The sequence below is a fragment of the Mirounga leonina genome, unplaced genomic scaffold, assembly GCF_011800145.1.
Source record: "Mirounga leonina isolate KUSES-001 unplaced genomic scaffold, KU_Mleo_1.0 Mir_488, whole genome shotgun sequence".
Classification (NCBI taxonomy): Eukaryota; Metazoa; Chordata; class Mammalia; order Carnivora; family Phocidae; genus Mirounga; species Mirounga leonina.
The window spans coordinates 5,586,429-5,608,405 of record NW_023270777.1 but is presented as its reverse complement, the minus strand read 5'-3'; the positions used below and the strand labels follow the sequence as shown (position 1 = coordinate 5,608,405).

The window sequence follows — 21,977 nt, the reverse complement described above, 5'->3', positions numbered from 1 at the left end:
CAGGTCCTCTTTCTGTTTATGTTAGTTTGGGTTTGGCTTCTATCACTTGTAACCAAAAGTGTTTTGGTAAAAACACTCACCTGACTCAATAGTCAAAACGTTTACCAAAGAAATTTAAAACGTTAAATGGAAAAATAAAACAAAATAAACTGCAATAAAATATAGGTGAATATTAAGCTGATCTTGAAATGGTGGGGACTTTCTAAACATAAAAGTAATAAAATGGGCAATGACAGTTATAATTTACAAGAGAGGAAAGTCTAATAGCCAATAAACACAGAAAAATGCCCAAGCCTTTGAGTAGTTAAGGACATCCAAATCCAAGTGAGATACCATATTGACATACAAAATTAATATTTTTAACAATAATACTGAATGCTGGTGAGGATGTTGCGAGGTGAACATTCTCATAAACTGCTAGCGAGATTGGGAACAATATTTGTTTCAAGAATAATTTTAAAGTATGTGTCATCTCATTATCCTGCCTCCTGGAATCTCTCCTGGGGAAATAATGAGAAATAGAGTAAAAAATTATGTATGAGCAAGTTCATGGCAGATTCATTTTTAATAGTGAAGGCTTAGGTATGACTTAAATATTCTGTAATATGGGTATGTTACATAAATGATGGGATACTTATAAAGAGAAGGTAAGTCAGCTCTTAGAGTGTTTCAGAAGAATGTTTTGAGGATACTCACGCGATACAATGTTATGGTTTTTATAAAAAAGCAATCTATTGTATTTTACATAAAGCACATGATGGCAATTGTATTTTGTCAAAAATCTACAGGCAGAAGGAAACAGACGAAATATTAACAATGGTTATCTCTTTGTTCACAGAGTACTAAGTTTTCTGATAAAAACTGCAGATAAAAACTTAGAAAGCATAGGACTTCTGCTAGCTGTGTCCTTACTCGGCAAATCACCTGCAGAGACTCTGGGGTCAATTATATCTCACCTGCTTGCAGTAGTTCCTGAGAAATTAGGAGGGACTCAAACTTGATAAGCAGTTGATTAAAACTGTACTTAGCACAGCACAGAGCGGGAAAAGGGGCGGCTGGGTGTGAAGGTGATGGAAGGGGAGTGATGGGAGGAGGAGGTCATCCAAAGGTTGAGAAACAACTTACACAAATTGCTTTTGTTCAGCCTGAAAAAGCATTTTCATTTAGTTCTTCAGTTTAGTGCTGTGGCCTAAGTCCTGAGAGTGGTGGAGTCATTGTACCCACTTATATATTCAGGTCCCATCCAGGCAGTGGGAAATTCCAAAGAAATAGGCATAATCAGTCGGACGTACTGTCATGTGGGGATGCTTTTAATGAATGTGCAAAAGTTGTATGGATCAATTGTCCATTTGATTAATTCCTCTGGCAGGAGAGAATTAAATTTACTTAGGCTACACACCAGCAAAGGCTGAATGCTCTTTAAAATGTGATTTTCTGTGCTAAGGCCAATTTTTTTTTTTTTCCGGGCAAAACATTGCTTGAGATAATAATGGAAGTCAATGAGAAAATGGAATTTTACATATAAATATTCACTACATACCACTTTGTCAGAAAAGCATCTAAAGTGCAAAACAAGGTCAAGGTCTATATAGTATTCATCATTATTTGCAGTAAAATCTTCCTTTCTAGTTCTTATTTGCATTGTTCCATAGAAGGGGTAGTAAATTTCTGTTTTAGAGATAATTCCTTGTCAAAGCTTTACCCTCTCCCTCTCTAGAAGGCGTTCAACATTAGCGTACTAGAGGCTTCTAAATCCAAATGAGGCAATTATCTTCTTCAACCCTTGGGTGAGTGTGAAGGCTCAGGGAAACAGAAAAGTCTTGCACTTTTTTTTATTAACATATAATGTATTATTTGTTTCAGAGGTACAGGTCCGTGATTCATCGGTCTCACACAATTCACAGTGCTCATCATAGCACATACCCTACCCAATGTCCATTACCCAGCCACCCCATCCCTCCCACTCCCCTCCACTCCAGCAACTTTATCACCTGGAATGATAGCATCTGATATGTCTGCAGAAAGGAAGGAGACATATTCTGATAGGTATAGGGAAGCTGGGACACATACTCAAGGCTCAAAAATTGTTCCACTGAATTTGCTCAAGGAATGAATTTCTTGAATGCCTATCATGTGCCCAACGTGGTGTTGGGTCCCCACGGGGTAGAGCAGTGAGCAGATCAAAGTCAATGTTACCATGGAACATACAGTCTAGGGCAAGAGACAGACATTAATCGAATGACTCAAATATATAATAGCTTCATTATTCTGTTGCAAGTGATGTAAATTCCCAAACCATTAGCTTATATTCCAAGGCTGGCGGAAAAACTCACTGCCAATGAGAATCCTGGACCAGATTTCCTTCCTGTTTAGGGTTGGTGTCTTACTGAGAATCACTATAAAGACAAAGACACATGAGAGGGTCCACTCTGAATGAAGTCTGAGGTGGGAAAACTTTTCCTTTGGCCCACACCAAATGAGGACCTCTAATGGACTGATCTCAACTGAAGGCCAAATACAATCCTAAGATGCCCAAACCCCCCGAGACTTGCTATTGCCAACACTGCCCCAGCCACAGAGAAACTCGCATCTCTCTCGGAACGGATGTTATCTGCCTTTTGTCCTAAGCTGGGGCAGGGAGGAGTGTTGGTCCCCAGTCTAGAGCAGAAGACAGAGAAGCTGTTCTTCCTTCTTTGGGAGCCAAGGCACAGAGTCCTGTGTGAATCCCTCTCCTGAGTCAACGTCCTCTTTGATTCTCTCTATTCCTACCATCCGGGTCTTCAATATTCAACCACTATTCATTCATTCGACAGATGCTAATTTCAAGGTCTACTAGGTGCTGGTGGCACAGCAATGAACAAGACAAGGCTCCTTGACTGCAAAGAGCTTCCATTCCAAAGGGGAATGCAGCCAATAAGCAAGGAAGCAAGCAAATCTTTGCAGAATGTGGGAGATGTTAGGAAGAAGGTAAACAGAGGGAACCATCTGGGTTATTGCTGTGTGTGTGTGTGTGTGTGTGTGTGTGTGTGGTGGGTGAGGCTGGATTTTAGTAAGAGAGGTCATGAAAGGTGTCCTCAGATCTGAGGACAGAACGAAAGGATGAGAAGGTGACTATGGAACAGTGAGCATGAGAAAGGCATTCCAGGCAGAGGGAAACCCGTGTGTATAGAAGGCTCTCATTTAAGGGGATCAAGGAACAGAAAGGAGGCCAGTGGGGCTGGGGTGCAGGGACTGAGGTGTCAGGTGATGGGCAGGAACTGCTAGGTCCCAGGGGGAATTCAGATTTTAGTCTAAGTGCAGTGCGGAGTGACCAGAGACAGTGATGTGGCCTTTACAGGCTCCCCCCTCCACCCCCCAAAAAAGATATATAAGAGTAAACATGGAAAGGTTTGAGGGGAACTGTGGGTGGAAGATCTGACTGGGCAGGAAAATGAATTAAAAAAATGAACACCATGGGGGCAGGGGGGAGAGATGAACCATGAGCTCTTGTTCTATGGATAATGTTGGGATTTTCCCCCACATCCCATTTCATCCCATGAGCACCATGATTACAGTTCTACTCAGAGTTCCTTGGAAATACATCTGAGGATTTGACCAGAAGGTTGCAGGTGGCAACACTTAAAAACAGGTGAGAGAAAATTAAATAAAAGATAGCATTGATTCTATGTGGCCATTCTGACCTTCACAATTTATGACTATGTCTTTGCCATCTACAAGTCACTTATTTAGAGTGAGCCAGCCATTCAGGTACGCAACTCAGTCCAGAGAAGAAAGGATTTAGGCTCGACGGAATTATAAAGGGAAAAAGGTGCACACTTGGAGAAAACTTTACAGAGATCTCAACAGAATTAAAATAGCCTGTCCTCGCTCTCCTTTGCCCAAACTGTGCTGTCAGATACGTTTTCATAAAATAGAGTTTTCATCGTTTTACTCCTCTGATGAAAAATTTCCAATAGTTTATCGATACTTACTGGATAAAGAAAGTATGCTGCACACTTTATGGTCGGACTCTGCCCACCTTGCCAGGCTTATGACCAACCATATCCCCTCAAGTCAAGAGTCTACCCCCTCTTCTAGGAACAGGTCTTGGATTCTCCCATTTCCATGTCTTTGCACACAAAATTCCATTTTTCCAGAATGCTTATCAGTAGTTCTTTAGCTTCTGGGGATCCTAGACCACTTTAACAAGTAACGGATGCCGTAGATCCTCTTACCAGAAACAATGATGCGTGCACAGATTTCTTTACAATTTCATGGACAGCCTGGCAGGCATTCTAACCTACTGAAAAGCTGTTGGAATTCTACACTTCCTTCCAGGTCCAGATCGGATACCACCCATTGCCTGGTGCATTCCCAGTCTTCTTCCCATGGTGGGCGGGATCCCCATGCTTGGAGGGCTTACAGCTAAGTCACTTGCTTGGAAATTTGTGGCAAATGACTGTGAGCCCTATTTTATACTATGGCCCTGCACGCTTTCCCCTTGTGCTATTTAAATTTTTATCTACATATGTCTTATTTCCCTCACTGGAACTGGAGTCTAAGGGCAGGAAATGTTTTAGTCACCTTTGTGTGCCCAGTGACTACTTCGGGGACTGGTGTGAATTCATTCATAAATTAATATGAATGACAGAGACTATGGTTCTCCAAAAATTTTAAGCTCCTTCATGGCACGGACTACCTGGCTTTGATCTGATTCCCAGAGTAAGAGGTGCTCAAGAAATGTGCCAATCGATTGGTAAGAAAATAGTAATAGGGGGCGCCTGGGTGGCTCAGTCAGTTAAGCATCTGCCTTCGGCTCAGGTCACGATCTCAAGGTCCTGGGATCGAGTCCTGTGTCAGGCTCCCTGCTCAGTGGGGAGGCTGCTTCTCCCTCTCCCTCTGCCCCTTCCCCCACTCGTACTCTCTCACTCTCATTTGAATAAATAAAATCTTAAAAAAAGAAAGAAAGAAAATAGTAATAGGATCATCTACTGAGCACTTACTATACTCTGAACTCCTTATGAGCATTATTGTCCTTTGTCCTTACAAACCTCATGTGAGGTGTGAGTTACTACCTCCATTTCATAGATGAGAAAACCAAGAACAAGAATTAGGTCAAGTTTTTCAAGGTCAATTAGCCGGTACGTGTTAGAGCTGGTGTGAGAATCCAGGTGTGTAGGACTCCCTAGTAATTCCTCAAAAAAAAAAAAATCACAGCTCACTAATTTGCTCTGGGGTTCATTCTGAGAAGGGCCCTGCCCTACATCCTTCCAGTTTTATTTTTATGTGTGTTGTGTGGTCAGGCCCAACCCCCTACAGCTCTGTGGACAAGTAGCAAGTCACGTGGCCTTGACCCTGGCTGGCCTGAGGCAGACCGTGGTCGGGTTCTCTGTGAGGGGCTGACGCCAGTGCTCACCTGTCCGTCAGAGGCGTGATCACCAGGCGAGGCGTGTTTCCCAGGTACTCGTAGGAATAGAGAAACTGGGCATCACAGATGTTGGCGAAGCAGTGTTTGGCCTCATCATCCCAACGATGCCGCAGCTGGGACAGCCAGAGGAAGGCCTGAGCACTGTCCACCTAAAGAGAGGGTGAATCGCTGTCTAGCAGGGAGCATGGGGCCTGCAGGCCACAGGACACACAGGGCTCTGGATGAGCTGGGTGTTATCTACCAGTCAGGAGTATGTGCTGGGCCCCCCGTAGCACAGAAAGCATGAGCTGTTCTGATGATACTCATTTGCTGGAAGCAGCCACCATGACCCTATCCCGGCTCTCTGGCCAGCACAGAGTCTGGGACCTCCATGTTTGAGCTGTATGTGAGCTTCTCCCTTATCCCACCATTCATGGTGTATGTGAGGTCCCACCAAGACGGACCCTCCTGAAATGTCTGGGACTCACCTTCTGAGCAATCATCTTGGCCACCACATCCCGGGCATGCACATCAATGGTGCATATGGTCATGATCTTCTGCCGGTCCCCTTTGGAGAGATGGCCGATTAGCATGGTGATGAGGGTTTTGAGCTGGGCCACTTGCTTCTTGTAATAGTCCTTCATGGCATTCTCGTAGCCTTCCTCCAGCCTGGCAAATGCAATGCCCACCTCTGTGGTCCACCAGATCTGAGTGCAGGTCAGGGCCACCTGTGGAACAAGGAGCCACTTAGTAAAGCCATCACCAGGACTATCTCCCAAACCAGCCCACTCATCCATCACCCAGCAAGAACCAGAATGGAATCACGTGGGTGACGTAAGCCCCTTCCTTCCCTCTTCCAACAGCCTTGATTAAGCAAGCCACTTGTCTCCATCTCCTTGGAGATGGGAAGTGGTTCCAAGTGGGGAAAGCGCTTTCTGCTCTTGAAAAAAATGTATTGTTTGGTTGAAAACAACCAAAGAATCACTCTGGTCAATGTCAGCGGCTTTTAGAAATTGCTACACTCATCTTTCCGTTTTTCCCCCCAGGCAAAACATCTTTCCTGTGCTTGAGAGGTTAACAATATGCTGACTGAACATCTCAATAGCACTTAGACTTTGTTCTGTTCTTCTTGAACTTCTTGTGGTCTGAGCATTCTAGCTTAGTGAGCCACCGATGATCATTTGTGGCACGTTTTTGCTTGTCCATAACACTTTCGCTACATATATTTTTTAGTTTTTAAAACCTATCACCTTGAAAAGCCCACTCTTGAAGATCAAGGTGAATGACAGCAAAATTCAATGGGGTCAACCGGATTTGTGTTTTTCAGAGGTTTGAAAGAGATACACGTAAAAAGGGATTCGAATGAACATTTCTTCTGTTTGCTGAGAAACTTAATGTGGAAAAGGCATAATTCTGATTATTCATGGTGGAGAATTTAGATACACTGATCATCTGTTGTATCGTTTGATTTGGGAGACCCTGCTCTAGAGGTCCGTCACAATAGCAGAAGGCTATTTTCTTGCCTCAAAATTCTGATTCAGGTAAACAAGGAATCCTGACAGGAATGATTCTCTTTGTGAAAAAGAGAAACCCATCATATAAATGTACCATTCTCTCATTTGTCTGATTTTGCCGCTGGGTTTAGACATACGGTTCTGCCTGCGCTGTGATCTTGTTGGGACGGTTTGAATGTGACATGCCAATTGCAGAGTTAAGAGACTTCTTCCCTCCAGCAGTACTGACTTCCTTCTCATTTCTTCTGTTTGTCTATACTTGCTGCCAAGTCTACACTCGCTGCCAACATTTTCCAACCTTCGTCTCCCGTCTCTGCCCCCTGGCAACATGGCACCACCTGGCACTCCACTGAAATGGCCACACCAAGTTGAGGGATGCCTCTCAGCCTCTTTATTTTGCTTGATCTCTTCCAAGTTCATGGCATGACTGACCTCTCACCCACTACCGACGGTTTCGTTTTTGGTTCCATTATGACCATTCCCTATCTAAAAAGGCACCGTTTCTCATTCTGCTTTACCAGCTCTTCCTTGCTGACCCCATCTTTGCATGATGCTCAAGGGTTTGTTCAACATCCTCATCTCCATCTATGTGTTTTCCAAGGCCATCCTCTCTACTCCTATGGCTTCAGTTACCAGTAGACATCTGCAACCCCCAAATGTACCAGCACCAGCACTGTGCCCCTAACAGGGAAGGCGGGAGGGGATGTTGCAGCCAGAGTCATCTAAACAATTCTCATTAGTTCACACCTTTCCCTCACCGCCCTCCTGAGAAGCCTGGAAAGGATTCAGATACATCTCAGAAGCAAGTCAGACTCCCTCAGGTGGCCCATAAGAACTGGCTTTGAGTTTCTTCTGCAGGACCCACCTGCTGCCTCTCACTTCCTCCTCCCCTTCCTCTTGCTGCAACCACACTCAGTTCCTCAACCACAGGATGCTCTTCCTTGCTTCTGAGCCTTTGCTCATGGTCTTCCCCATGCTTGGTGGCTCTTTCCCTCCATCCTTCACTTGTTTGCTCCTACTTCAAATCTCAGCTTCTATGTTGTATCCTCAGGGGGGTGGTCCCCGGACCCTACTAGCCAGCTCTGTGCTCCCAGAGTACCAGGTCTCATTGGTAAGTGACTGACTTTCACATCAGTCTGTAAACTTCGGCAGGGCAGGGTTATGATGTCTCGTTCCCTGTTGGGGGTCTCCTGCATTCAGCGAAGATCCAGGCACATCCCAAGCAGGCTGGCTCAATGAGTTGAATGGTTTACATTTTCTCCCTACAGTAGTCAGTGAGGGTAAAAATGGCTAACACTTGATTCTCCAAGGTAATGGTTGGAGTGGGTCATGGCTGACAATTCCCCTGTTCCCTCTTGCTAACCCCCTCACAAACCAGCCTCTTCTAACTGGGAAGCACATAGTGAGTTTGGGGTCTGGTGTGCCCTGAAGGCTGCAGGAGGCCCCCAAGGGAGAGGACTTAGTGAAGGACGGGGGCCCACAAAGGTCCTGGTTAGAATACCTGAGCTGGATAGTCAAAGAGCCACTGTTCCCTTGGCTTTTCTTCATAGGCAACTACACCTTCTGTCATCCCGTGCCTCACTGTGGCCCTCATATGAGCAAGCACACGGTTCAACCATATTTCCACCTGAAAAAGAACTCTGGGTGAGATGCTGGGTTCTGAGGAATGTATGATCACTCACCTTGAGGGAGTGAAGAAAATGTACAACCCCAACGGCTGCCAGAAGGCACAGGGAGCCATTTTGTTTCTGGACCCAGGACAGTGATTGGTGAGAACGAGGCTCAGTTAAAAACTGGCCCATTTGGAACATACAGGACAAAGCAGCAGGTTAAGGGAAGCTTCCTTCAAGGAAGTCTTAATCTGGGTTGAGCAAGGTCAGTAAGTCAGTGGGTTCTCAGGAGCTTGTCCACGCTGAGGATGGCGATGTCAGCCAGAATTATATTTTCCAACTAAATGCTTTCTGGTCTACCAATGGATACATCCCAAATCAAACCCCAGGGTTCCTTCTCATAAAACTAAGAATGTCTGATCATTTCCTGGAATTAGAATTGCTTTCCAAGAAACATGTGGATGAAGGTAGACCTCTGTAAAAGACTTTTTCTCCAGGTATGATTTTGGACTTGATTAGAAGCCCCAGGGACAATGCTTTGTTGGATCACTTAGGATAATAAACAAAGAAGGGCTTATACTTTAGCAGTGATGGGAAAAGATAGGAAGGAAGTCTAAGGAGGGAACCATCCCATGTTTTGTGCTTCTTGAACTGTACACGGGAGACTTAGAGGTAGTAGTTCCTGGAGTGGGATGGGATCTGGCTTTCCCAGGGCTGGGGCTGTGGGAGGAAGTGACTCTGAGCTGTATTTGTACAGAGAAATGACATCTCAGGAGAATGGCTGATTTCAAAGAGCATTTTCTCCAGGGTAAGATGTCAGCGTGCCAGATTCCCCTGTGGGGTGCCCCAGGCTTTGTCATGTTAAAGCCTCCCTGTGCTGCTAATCATTTTAAAATCCTTTTCTTGTTGACTGGGGTAGTTGTTTATGTGCATTTTATTCCTCTCCACACAGGTTTTTGGTTAAGAAAAACAGATGGGGCACCTAGGTGGCTCAGTTGGTTAAGCGACTGCCTTCAGCTCAGGTCATGATCCTGGAGTCCTGGGATCGAGTCCCGCGTCGGGCTCCTCGCTCGGCGGGGAGTCTCCTTCTCCCTCTGACCCTCCTCCCTCTCATGCTCTCTCTGTCTCATTCTTTCTCTCTCAAATAAATAAATAAAATCTTTTTTTTTTAAAAAGAAAAAGAAAAATAGATGGATATTGACATGTGTCCTTCCTGGAGAAAGGAGAACAGGGACTAGGAACTTTTCCGATGTCAGTTCAAGTCAAAAGAAGCTGGCAGTCCCAGGACACAGACAGCAGTTCTGGCCCAAGGTCAAGATGGCCATCTTGAAGGTTGAGGCTGCCTGCATTTGAATGCAGACACTTGAGAGGGAAAGGAATGAGAAGGGAGGGAAAGGGACTTTTACTCTACCCGACCGCTGCAGTCACAGGGCTCGCTGAAGGCCACGTACTCTCCTTCCTTGCTATACATGCCGAGACTTATCTTGGTTGGTGGCTCACCGGCATCCGGTTGGAACTGCATCTTCGCCATATTGTCAAAGAGTTTGGAAAGATGGCGTTGGACCTACAAAGGAAAATCATGCCAGAGGATTGGAGGATGTGTCCAGGAAGATGCTCATTAGTACTGTTCAGAGGTCTACTGTGTGAAGGCCATTAAAGGCTGGATATCAAACATTTAGAGGGAAGCTTGTGGGAACGATGGTGGTATGAGGTCAGAACCAACTGAATTGGGTAGGAGTGGCCAAAAGAATATAAAATTAGTGGGAATTGTGGACTAGCCACCACCCAATGGAGCCACAAAAGTTTGACTCATGTCTGCTTGATCTAAATGGGAACAGACTAGAGGAAAAAAATGATGGTTAGTTCGTAAACCCTCTTCCTCAGGAGATAGGCAGAGGATAGTCTGCAGAAGGGCAGTGGTGACAGTGACCTATAGAAGAAGCTGCCCAGATGTTGGAACCATTTCGGTGCAGCAGGAGGATCCAAAGCAAGGCAAGCATGCTCACCCCAATCAGAAAGCCTAGCCATGCCAGGACTTCTCCCTTGTGGGTCGTCTCATGATACAGAAGCCCTTTACAGTAACGCCCCAGGGGAATGTTCTGGGACTGTTGCCGGAGGGCCACACCATGATCGTGAGGTGAGGGAGATGGCAGGTTGGAGAGGAAAAATAAACAGAAAGCTGCTCTTTGGTAGAGCCTTTTGAGATACAGGGCCTTCAGGCTTCTGGTACCCTGAATTATAACCCTAAATCTACAACAACCAGCTCTCCGGCCTATGAGAGGAGAAATTCTACATGTGTTGAAGTAAACTGTGAGGTACTTGAGGAGATCCCACCCACAGTGACTTGGGATGAATATCTTGATGGGATGGAGCCTTCTTTATCCAAGAGAGAGAGACAGACAGACAGAGAAAGGAGAGGGAGAGGGAGGGAGAAGCTTTAATAAAGGAAACAAAAGTAATTATGAAAAATGCCACCTTGTTTTCAATTAAATGAAAGAAATATGAACCCTACAAAATATGAGGTGAAGATGAATTGGTAGTGGTAGGGAATAATGTAAGGAAACAACAAATCAAAACAAATTCAATATGGTGGATGAGCTTGAGAACCTATGGAAGAATTCCAAGGAAGAGGGGTAAGAGATGAAAATCTGTATGAATATATGCAAATATATATGAATATGTGAAGGTAATATATATAGCACAGAGAAGATAGAATCTCAACTTTTGGAAATCTGAAGGGGAAAAAAATCCAGATAAATGGAATAGAATTATTATTTTAAAGCATACAGAAAGAAAGCTTTTTCAAGATAATGAAAGCCCTAGTTTTCAGATTGGAAAAAAAAACCTCATCATGTGTTGGAAAAATGAACAAAGTACATAAACATATACAAATTTTCTAGAATTAAAATTTAACTTAAATTTTGATCTCTACAGAGATCCAAATAGAAAGAACTTAGGCTACCTAGAAAGGTTTGGGGAGAACAAAGGCAAGGAGACCTCAGATGACATCTCAGATGATGTCTCAGAGCTACGTTTGAGGGGATTTGAGGAGAAATTGCTGTGACCCATGAATTCCAAACTCAACCATTCAATCACTCGCCTGTAAAAACAGCTGAGAGTCACAGATATAGAAAGAATCGGGGGTTAGCCTCTCATGCTTCATCTCTCAGGATGGTGAGGAGGGGGGAGCTACTTAAGGATTTACTCAAACCAAGTGAGAAATAAATAAAATATATTTAAGAAGGAGTACATCATGTATAAAGGGTCTGGCAATGATCTCGGACTTTTCCTATGCGTGGAATTAATGAACATACAGTTACAAAACAGAACGTTAGTGTGATAAATATTTCACCGCCACCATACCTGGGCTACTCTGCAATGATGCCCATCTATAGTAAAAAAAAAAAAGGGGGGGGGAGCTTTAACTCTAGGGATAAATTCTCTTTAGTACTTGCTTCTTACCCACAAACCCAAAACATCAGTTCAGTAACTTGGAGACAGAAAACTAATGCGTGGGTGCCATCTTTTGGCTCTGTTGGGGCAGCTCGCATCTATCGCTGGCGATGCAAAAAGCTAGAACTTCTATGGAGGGAAATGGGGCAATATTAAGCCCGACCACATAGCATTTACCCTTCGACCCAGAAATCCCACTTCTAGGAATGTACCTGGAAGGCAGACCTCCAACAATACAATAGTCCAAATTATTCAATGCCACAGTATTTAGAATTGCAAAATAGTATAAACAACCTCTGGCCAAACTATGGTATAGTCCCATGGGGTGTGATGCAGGTGTATTAAAAAAAAAAAAAAAAGAGGGGGATATATTTAAATCGATAGGGAGTGATTTCCAGGACCCATCACTACAGAAAAAAACGGTGTTCAAGTATATATAGGATGCTACCTTTTGTGTGAGAAAGGAGGGTAAATAAGAAAACGTACGTGTGCAAATGTAAATGCACATCTGCTCATGTTTGCAAAGATAGACCAGAAATGCATGGGACTGGTGACCTACAGGGAGTGGAGGGGAGGAACAGGAGTAGCGTTGCCCACATACCTTTTTGCATAGTTTGACTTTAGAATGCTACACATTCAAACAATCCAGTCGATGAGGATGGGGACGAACCTCCAAAACTCAAGGCAAAGGGAAATAAATGAACTTGACTATACTTCAAATGAATAATGAAATCACATGGAAGGGGGAAAAGAACTCATCCAAGTCACTTCTGAACAGGGTGTTTTGACTGGCTCTCCTCACAGGAAAAGTGGAGAATTAGAAAGGAATCCTGAAGTCTTGTTAGGGTGAGAAGCGAGGAGAGCTACGGAAACATGCATGGAGACATCATCCCTCCCTCCTGTCGGTCACTTGGGAGACTCAGACCTTTGGTCTAGGACAGTCACTTGCAAAGTGTGGTCCCCAGACCAGCAGCATCATGTGGGAAACCCTGAGACATGCAAATTCTCCAGCCCCACCCAGACCTACAGAACCATGTGAAGCTCTGGGGGTAGAGCTCAGAAATCTGCCTTTTCGCAAGCCTTTCAGGTGATTCTGATACACCTGAGCCGCCCGGTGACTCTCAAGTTTGAGAACCACTGTCCACAGCTCCAAATACCAACAGTGCTCTAATATTAAGGGAAAAAAAGTAAAAAACCAACCTTGTAGCAAAGGGGCTATTTTACAGATGAGGACGTCTGTCAAAGAGAAGGGACACCCAAGACTACATGGGGGCCAATGAGTGGCTAGAGCCCCCAATTTTGAGCTATTCATACACACTCCTTCCACAAAAATCACAAAATGTCAACTTAATACAACCTCCAGTCTTCTCTCCCATGGAAATTTTAGCTATAACTTTGGACAGCGATGTCCCGGATCTCTCTTCAGAATCAGATCAAAGGCGTTCCCTGTAAAGGCTTAGCATCCCCTCCACGTTCCCCATCCTCAAAGCTTCCCCCTTCAGGGGGCAGTGGGGGCCACCGATGGGCAGGGGGCACCCTGAGAAGCACAATGGTGGGCATCAAAGATGCTGGTGGGAGCACAGGTCTGAAATACGCACACTGCCAGCCAGAGAGAGGAGGCATAATGGGGAACCTGAAACCCTCCCCACCAGGAGCCCCCTCCGTCCTTCCGGACGTTTCCACGAGCTCTCCTTCAGCTTACCTGTTGCGGTGCTGTGCCATTGGAAAGGGCGTCTAACAGGTCAGAAGAGGACAGAAAGTAAAACCGAGGGAAGGCAAGCCTTTTGGTATCCAGGTACTCAGCCAGGGCCTTCTCACACAGGTATAACCTGAGGGCACAGACGCAGAATTTCCTGATTAAGTTTGCTTAGACCCACAGGTGCATGCACAGACTCGGTCGAAATGCAGACAGACGCAGCATATGGAATACATGCAGAATCAGTGCAAGAAACACTTATGGGTGCTTGTAAATATACACACTGGTGCATTTCCACCCAAATAAATGGCTCTAGTAATACCTCCCATTACCTGACATACAGGCAAATCAAAGCACACACACAGACACACACTCGCTCGCTTGGACAGTTAAAGAAAGTAAGGATCTCAGAGACAGAATCGGAAAAAGGAAACACTGCCCTCCTCGGCACTAAAAGGGGAGGCAGCAAGCAGACCATCACCTGCTCTGAAGATCTTCCAGTTTTTCGTAAAGACCTGGTTTGTTGGTGGCTTCCACTACATTGGGAGTCTTCTGGGCGGCATAAGCTAGCTCTTTAAAGTCAATGTCAATGCCTTCGAATCTTTTAGAATCCTGAAATAAACACATGGGGAAAAATGAACTATCGCTTTCTTGGACTTGAAGATCCCTCGTGTAGCAAGTGAGAAGCAGAAACCAGTTTTGGGGATGTTCTAAAACTCAGAGAAGGAAATATCCTTAGCTTGAAAGAGTTGTTCCTGAACATTTGGGTTGTAAATCTCCTTTCTGTTTTGAAAAATCATTGAGGAGTGCAAAGAGCTTTTGTGTATGTGGGTAATCTATCCATCAACGCGTCTCCTCTCTTGGAAGCTCAAGTTGAGAAATTTTAAGAAGTATTTGTTAATTCATTTATTTTATTTATTTTTTAATTTATTTATTTTTAGAGAGAGAGTGGGGGGGGCGGGAGGAGCAGAGGGAGACAGAGAATCTCCAGCAGACTCCCTGCTGAGTGAGGATCATCAGTAGATGATCCTATTACTATTTTTTTTTTTAAAGATTTTATTTATTCTAATGAGAGTGAGAGCTCACGAGCGGGGGAAGGGGCATAGGGAGAGGGAGAAGCAGACGCCCTGCTGAGCAGGGAGCCTGACATGGGATTCGATCCCACGACCCTGATAACGTGATCTGAGCCGAAATCAAGAGTCAAATGCTTAACCTACTGAGTCACCCAGGCACCCCTGTTAATTCATTTAAAAAGTAACAATATTAAACCCACAATGGTAACATAATATGCTTTTATCTAAAATAATTGTATTTTCCACAACAAAATAACTTAGAGAGAAGGTAGCCTTGTTTCACTTTTTTTTACCCCAAATTTAATGTCTGACTTAGGACATGACCAGATTTTCTTTCCTGCTCTGCATTCAATCTGTTGTGACTTCACATGTCCAGTAGCCTCTGGAAAACTCCCGTGTGTGTGCATGGAAAAATGAGAGTGAACAAAAAGGCAAATAACATCTTAGCATTATTACTGACAGTCTTGACCTTGAGGATCCCCTATGAAGGTCAGGGTCCTGGGACCATGCCTTGAGAACCATTGGGGTAAAACACATACTTCCTGCATCGGGTGCACAGCAGAGCCAGTGCTTCTTCTGGGTCTGCACAAAAGTTGATGTAACCAAAGAAAGATGTTCTTCAGCAAATGTGATGTCAAATTAATTATCATCGTTTCCCTCAAACATACCACTGCTCAAGAGTGTAGTTGAAATGCCTGGGACAATAACATGCAGGCTTTAGCCCAATATCTGGCACCTGGTCAGAGCCTGTGGTATTATTATTATGTGACAACAATCATAACAATGGGTGCTGTGTGCACTCTTTAATTACATCCCTGAAGTGGGGACTGGTATTTGTCCCAGTTCACAGGAGGAAACAAGAGCACAGAGACATTAAGTAATTTGCCCAAGATCCCACAGCTACAAGTGGGAAAGCTAGCCCCTCTCCCAAGAAAATTTAAAAATAGGATGGCAGTATGATCCAGCAATTGCACTACTGGGTATTTACCCCAAAGATACAAATGTAGTGATCCGAAGGGGTATGTGCACCCCGATGTTTATAGCAGCAATGTCCACAATAACCAAACTGTGGAAAGAGCCAAGATGTCCATCGACAGACGAATGGATAAAGAAGATGTGGTATACATATACAATGGAATATTATGCAGCCATCAAAAGGAATGAGATCTTGCCATTTGCAACGACGTGGATGGAACTGGAGGGTGTTATGCTGAGCGAAATAAGTCAATCAGAGAAAGACATGTATCATATGACCTCACTGATAAGAGGAATTCTTAATCTCAGGAAACAAACTGAGGGTTGCTGGAGTGGGGGGGTGGGGTGGGAGAGATGGGGTGGCTGGGTGATAGGCACTGGGGAGGGTATGTGCTATGGTGAGCGCTGGGAATTGTGCAAGATTGTTGAATCACAGATCTGTACCTCTGAAACAAATAATGCAATATATGTTAAGAAAAGAAAAAAAGAAGATAGCAGGAGGGGAAGAATGAAGGGGGGGAAATCAGAGGGGAGACGAACTACGAAAGGCAATGGACTCTGAAAAACAAACTGAGGGTTATAGAGGGGAGGTGGGTAGGGGGATGGGTTAGCCTGGTGATGGGTATTAAAGAGGGCATGTTCTGCATGGAGCACTGGGTGTTATGCACAAACAACGAATCATGGAACACTACATCAAAAACTAATGATGTAATGTATGGTGATTAACATAACAATAAAAAATTTAAAAAATAGGATGGCAGGGTAAATTATGATGGATCCATGGGGTATTTTGTTCCCGTGAAAGATGAGAAAGTATCAAGGTTATAGATGTATTGGAAATATGGAACATAAATGCTCCAATGAAAAGAGCCGGAAAGAAAATCGTAATTACACAGTGAGCACTTATGTAAAAAACGTGTATATACGTGAAGCCAAATTGGGAGACATTCATAATGAATGAAAATAGTTACTAGTTAGGGTGTAAGATTACGACCGATTTTATTATGTTTTTAAATTGTCTCTGTGATTGTACTGATTTAATACAAAGAAAATAAATGTATATTTCACACATGGACCCATGCCTCTGTGGAGAAGCTAATGGTACTAATTCTTTCTGTGTGGTTCAAAGTTCTCAAAATCCTCCTTTAGAGTCTCTACAAAAGTCTCCACTTCTGCCCTTACTTCCTAATTAAACGCGCTCTTCTTCAATCCCTTGAGCTGGAGAGAAAATCTGGCTTATTCAATTTGGCCTAACGACAACATCTCTCTCGGAACGGTTTCCGGCTCTTTTTCATTCCAGATGTACAACCTGTAATCTGCATTAGGGTGTGAAATACACCTTTGTGGGATGAGCTGGAAAAATACGTTTTGACGGAATGAGCTTTAACTTTTTAAGTGGGGCCTGAACGACATGTGACGTTTTGGAAGCAAACTAATTTGGAAGCTGAGAACTTGCTATACCAAAGGGAGACAAGAGAACATCTGCAAAATAAAAAATAAAAATTTTTTTTTAATGAATTTGAGTCCACCGAAAGGTGGGTAAGCTATGGCACGTTAATTAGGACAGATTAGATGGGGCAATCAACCACAGGGAAGGTAGTAATGAGAAGAATGCAGATTTTTCTGGAAATTCATTGTTTAGGATGGAGCGGAAGGCTGGTGTTAAGCGTGTGGCTCAGGCCAGAGGTGTCACAGAGTGGGTCCCTGCTGAGAAGGAACTTGCATTTGCCTGGAAACAAGGCTCCCTTCCAGTGGCTGGCTGCATTGTAATCGTCTGTGGAGCAGCTCAGGACTAGCTCATCCCAAACTGCAGTAGCAAATAGTTTCCACTCCTTTCTTGTATACACATTAAAACAACAACAACAACAAACCCAGAACCGCCCCCCCCAAAAAAAAAACCAACAAAAAAACCACACCAGGTTCTCCTTCCTTTTCCCCATCCATCCAGGGACAAACTAATTGGTGTGCATTTCACCTTCTCTCTTTCCCTCTGCCCGCCTTTTGGTGGCTTGGAAGGCCCATGTGTGTGGGAGGTGCCTCTGAGTGAAGCCAAGGCAGGCAAAGAAGAAAAGGTCTAGAGATGTGGGAACTGGGGGCTCCTCCCTTCACTCGAGTAAGAGAACAGAGAGAGCAGGATTTCCTCGGCAGGTACCTGGGGCAGCTGAGCCCGGATATCCTCGGAGCCAATGAATATACTTTCCAGGTGAGACCACGTGCGCTGCACATGGAACCAGGCAGAGATGACAGCATCAGCCATGGACAACTTCTTCTGCCAACCAGACACGTCCTCCAGGAAGAAGGCGATGTACTTGGACATCATCAGGTTCTGCAGTTGGACTTGGTTGTCCTCCAGAACCTCGATGAGGTCCTCGTCTGACTGCAGCTGGGGGACGTTGGTCCGCGGGTGGGGCTCGTACTGGAATTCCCTGCTGGCCCAGGTGGTCTGCAGCTCCTTCAAGGTCTTCTCCATGGCCATCTCTTTCACGGCTTTGTCCACAATGCCCCGGACCTCGTCCTCAAAATGGTGCAGCTGGAGCTGCAGGAGATGGGCCAGGGTGGCGTCCTCGTCCATGGTGAAGCTCGCACCCGTGGCCTGCATCAGCTGTCTCCAGTGCCGCTCCCGGATAGCTGGGTTCTGCAGCTCGGCCACCGCCCTCAGGGAAGTCAGGGTGTTCAACACCATGTTCTCCAGGCCTGTGAATGCATCCCAGGCCCTGACCTCCTTGTCGAGGTTCCGGATGTGCCTGGCAAACCGTTTACACTCCCAGTCCAGAGCCTCCACGTTGACCTCCTTCCACCGGGTGGTCTCCCAGGCATGGATGCTGGAGGTCACCACCCCAATGGTGTCCCAGAGCTCCTTCAGCTGGCATACCTCCTTTCTGCTTTGCTTCAGCTGCTTGTAATCAGGAACACTGACTTCAAACAAGCCAGCAGCCTTGGAAATGGAGGCCATGGTAGATTCCATCTGCTGTATCTCCGTGTGCCTGGCATCCAGAACTCGGTGAGGGTCAATGCTATCAAACCTACAAAACACAATTGTGTTCCCTTTGTGAGAATAGCACCCAGTGGCTCATCTCATGGAATCACCCAAGTGACACTGGTTCAAATCTTTAAGTGCTTAATCTTTTAGCAAAGAGCACTAATTGTCACCAAGAGGCCTGGGAAGAAAAGGCACTCTGGTAGGTGGGGGTGGGGTACGCACGGCCAGCTGGAGAAAAGGCCATGCAAGGGGAACACCATGCTTGGATCTTTTCTTCACATCTGAGAAGGTAAAATGACTCCTCTCCCTTTCCACCAGCCCCAGCTCCTCCATCCAGGTGTAGAGGGGACCACCCCTTTGTTCAAGCTCCTTTTAGACTCTGCCTGCACTTGTTGGCTTCTGGAGCACCTGACATAAGAGGGCACTGTCATGTTACTGTCAATGCTATAAAGCCAAAGCTCTGGCCTGGAGCTACAATTTGTAGGTGGTCTATAAGTGAGAGAGCTGGCGCTTAGAAGCCCAACCCTAGGGCGCCTGGGTGGCTCAGTTGGTTGAGCGACTGCCTTCGGCTCAGGTCATGATCCTGGAGTCCCGGGATCGAGTCCCGCATCGGGCTCCCTGCTCGGCAGGGAGTCTGCTTCTCCCTCTGACCCTCCCCCCTCTCATGTGCTCTCTCTCATTCTCTCTGTCTCAAATAAATAAATAAAATCTTAAAAAAAAAAAAAAAAAAAAAAGCAGCCCAACCCTAGACCAAACCTGGCATCACTCCCTCTGGGGCACTGGTTCTCAGTCTGGGTGGCATGTTAGCATCTTCTGGAAGCTCTGAACGATCTCCATGCCCGGGCTGCTCCCCAGTCCAATTAAATCAGACTCTTTGGGGGTGAGACCTGGGCAAAGGCATTTTGTTTTCAAGCTCTCCGGGTGGCTCCAGTGGGCAGGTTGGCGTCCTTGACCCTGGTGAAGCTCACACTGGTAGCCTGCACCCTCTTCAGGCAACAGGACCTCCAAGTTTGGGAACCATGGGTAGGGCTCCTTGAAGACCAAGCACAAAGCCCTCACAAAGGCCTTGTACAGTCACTGTCCCGTTCCTTCACTATGTCCCTCAAGCCAGGCTCCTCATCTTCGTAAGTCCCTCCTCCAAGTTGCCCTTGATCTCCCTTTCCCCCATTCTGGCCTGCTCCCTCCTACATCCTGGGTATAGCTTGTGCTTCTGGAGCCAATTGCTATAGACACTGTATCTAGCTTTACAGTTGTAGTTCACATTTCCTCACCCTCTTCTCTCCAGGGCTCAGGGCATGCCCCCACTGCCCCTGACCCTCACCCACTTTACGGTGCTACCCCTCTAGACCTGCGTTCCTGGCACAGCCTCTCCTCCAACACAAGGGCCCAACACGCAGGGGCGCCTGGCTGGCTTAGTTGGTGGTCTCCCAGGTCTCCCTGCGACTCTTGATCTTGGGGGACATGAGCTTGAGCCCCATGCTGGGTATAGAGATTACTTAAAAATTTAAAAACAAAATAAAGAACCCTACATGCAAAGGAACCCACATGGGCAGATAACATTTCTTTGATCAGAAGCATGCAGAATTGAGGTGTTCAAGGAGCCTCTTCTTTTCCTTCCCTAATCTACTTTCTCCCCATCACTGATCTTAGGTTTCTTCTTTCTGTGTGCTTGGAGGGCTAGATATTGGGGCACCCCGACTTCAGGGTGAATACTGTGTTCCTCCAAAATCAGAATAGGGCAGGGGTGCCTGGGTGGCACAGTCCGTTAAGCAACCAACTCTTGGTCTCCGCTCAGGTTGTGACCTGAGTCATGAGATTGAGCCCCACGTCAGCCTCCACACTCAGCATGGAGTCTGTTTGAGATTCTCTCTCTCCCTCTCCTTCTGCCCCTCCTGCTCATGCTCTATTTTTCTCTCAAATAAATAAATATTAAAAAAAATTCAAATAGGGCATCATGGGGTTCATCATCAAGGGGAAAGTTGAGAGGAAATGAGTGACTGGAGAGTTGGTCATGTCCTCCAGTTTAGCGCTGTGTGCGCACATATGTGTGTATTTGTACATATGTGTATGTTGGATGGGTAGTGGGGTATGGAGCGGAGGAGGACATACAAAGTCCTATTCTTGAACTGCCTCTTCTCTCAGTTGTCTTTGGAAATATTTGACTTGACGGATGGAAAGTAATCCTAATTGAAGTCATTTACCTGAACTGCTCGCCAGTTAAGACTAATTACCATGCAACACAATAACAGTTATGCATACCATTAAATTAGTGTCAGATTAACTTTGATGCTTGCTACGTGTGATTCTGTTTGTTCCATCTAAACAGTTTTTGGCTCATGTGCTGCGGTTGTGCATTTACATCTTAAGAGAATGAGACTGAACATCATGACACATCTTCGCTGTTCTCCAGCTCCCGAGGGTTCCAGAACAGAACAGGAGGTTGAAGTCCTCAGAGCTGAAGAGGGTCCTTCGTCTATATAGGCAAGGCGCTTTCTCCCCCAGGAGACCAGTGGAAAAAGAACCAGAAGGAAAGCAATGTAATATCCTCATGGCAAGTGGTCCACCAGGAAAGCTCACCATGCATGAGCAATCCTGCTTATTCTTCATTTCCAAAGACTAATTGTCGGGGTTGCGTAGGTTCTACTTTTTATCTTGACTGGAGTGACTTGCAAAGCGAATTTCGTCTCTTGCTGTACAAGATCTACCAGATAAACTCTAAAAGCCCACATTCTGTTTACTTTATTAATGGGGTATAATTCAGGAATAACTTATTAGGTAAGATGTGAGCTCCTAGAGTGTTTGAGGGTATACACAAGAGAAAATAAATGGTCTTTCCAACCATTCTTTCCTTAGCACATATGAACACCCTTAAATCAATACCAGCTCCTCAAATATCTGGAAGAAGTGATCCTTTGTCAAACCTATTACAAACTTCATCTACCTCGTGGCATAATTTTTGTTTATAGTTTAAATTTGTGCACGGTCATTTCCTGTAGCTGAGCACACATAAAAGTTAATTTGGCCTAAGTAGTGAAAAGAATCCCTAGGCGTGAGGGCAGGTAACCCTCTTCTCATTTCAAAACTCTAGTGCACATTGTCAGGATATTCACAGAGCTGATTAATGTGCCTAATAAACTGAAAGTAGTTCTCCAAACCCTAGGGGAACAATACAGTATAAGAACAAGAAAGCAATAGGAGGGAAGGGGGTGTAGTAAGTCTTTAAAATTGAAATAATAATGCAGAAGTATTTTAATCTGAAAGAGCAATGCCTAGCAAGTCGGGATGAATAG

At 45.2% G+C, this 21,977-nt stretch overlaps 1 protein-coding gene across 1 annotated transcript in view; it reads right to left on the bottom strand.

Moving 5' to 3' along the window:
• Window positions 1–21,977, bottom strand: part of DNAH9 (dynein axonemal heavy chain 9) — a 339,619-nt gene that overhangs the window by 234,608 nt on the left and 83,034 nt on the right. The window contains exons 20-26 of the mRNA XM_034989621.1: window positions 17,860–18,730; window positions 14,141–14,271; window positions 13,666–13,792; window positions 9,922–10,074; window positions 8,402–8,527; window positions 5,875–6,114; window positions 5,396–5,556 (exon numbers count right to left, since the gene is read on the bottom strand). Coding sequence (XP_034845512.1) covers window positions 5,396–5,556; window positions 5,875–6,114; window positions 8,402–8,527; window positions 9,922–10,074; window positions 13,666–13,792; window positions 14,141–14,271; window positions 17,860–18,730 — 1,809 coding nt within the window. The remainder of the gene's footprint in view (window positions 1–5,395; window positions 5,557–5,874; window positions 6,115–8,401; window positions 8,528–9,921; window positions 10,075–13,665; window positions 13,793–14,140; window positions 14,272–17,859; window positions 18,731–21,977) is intronic.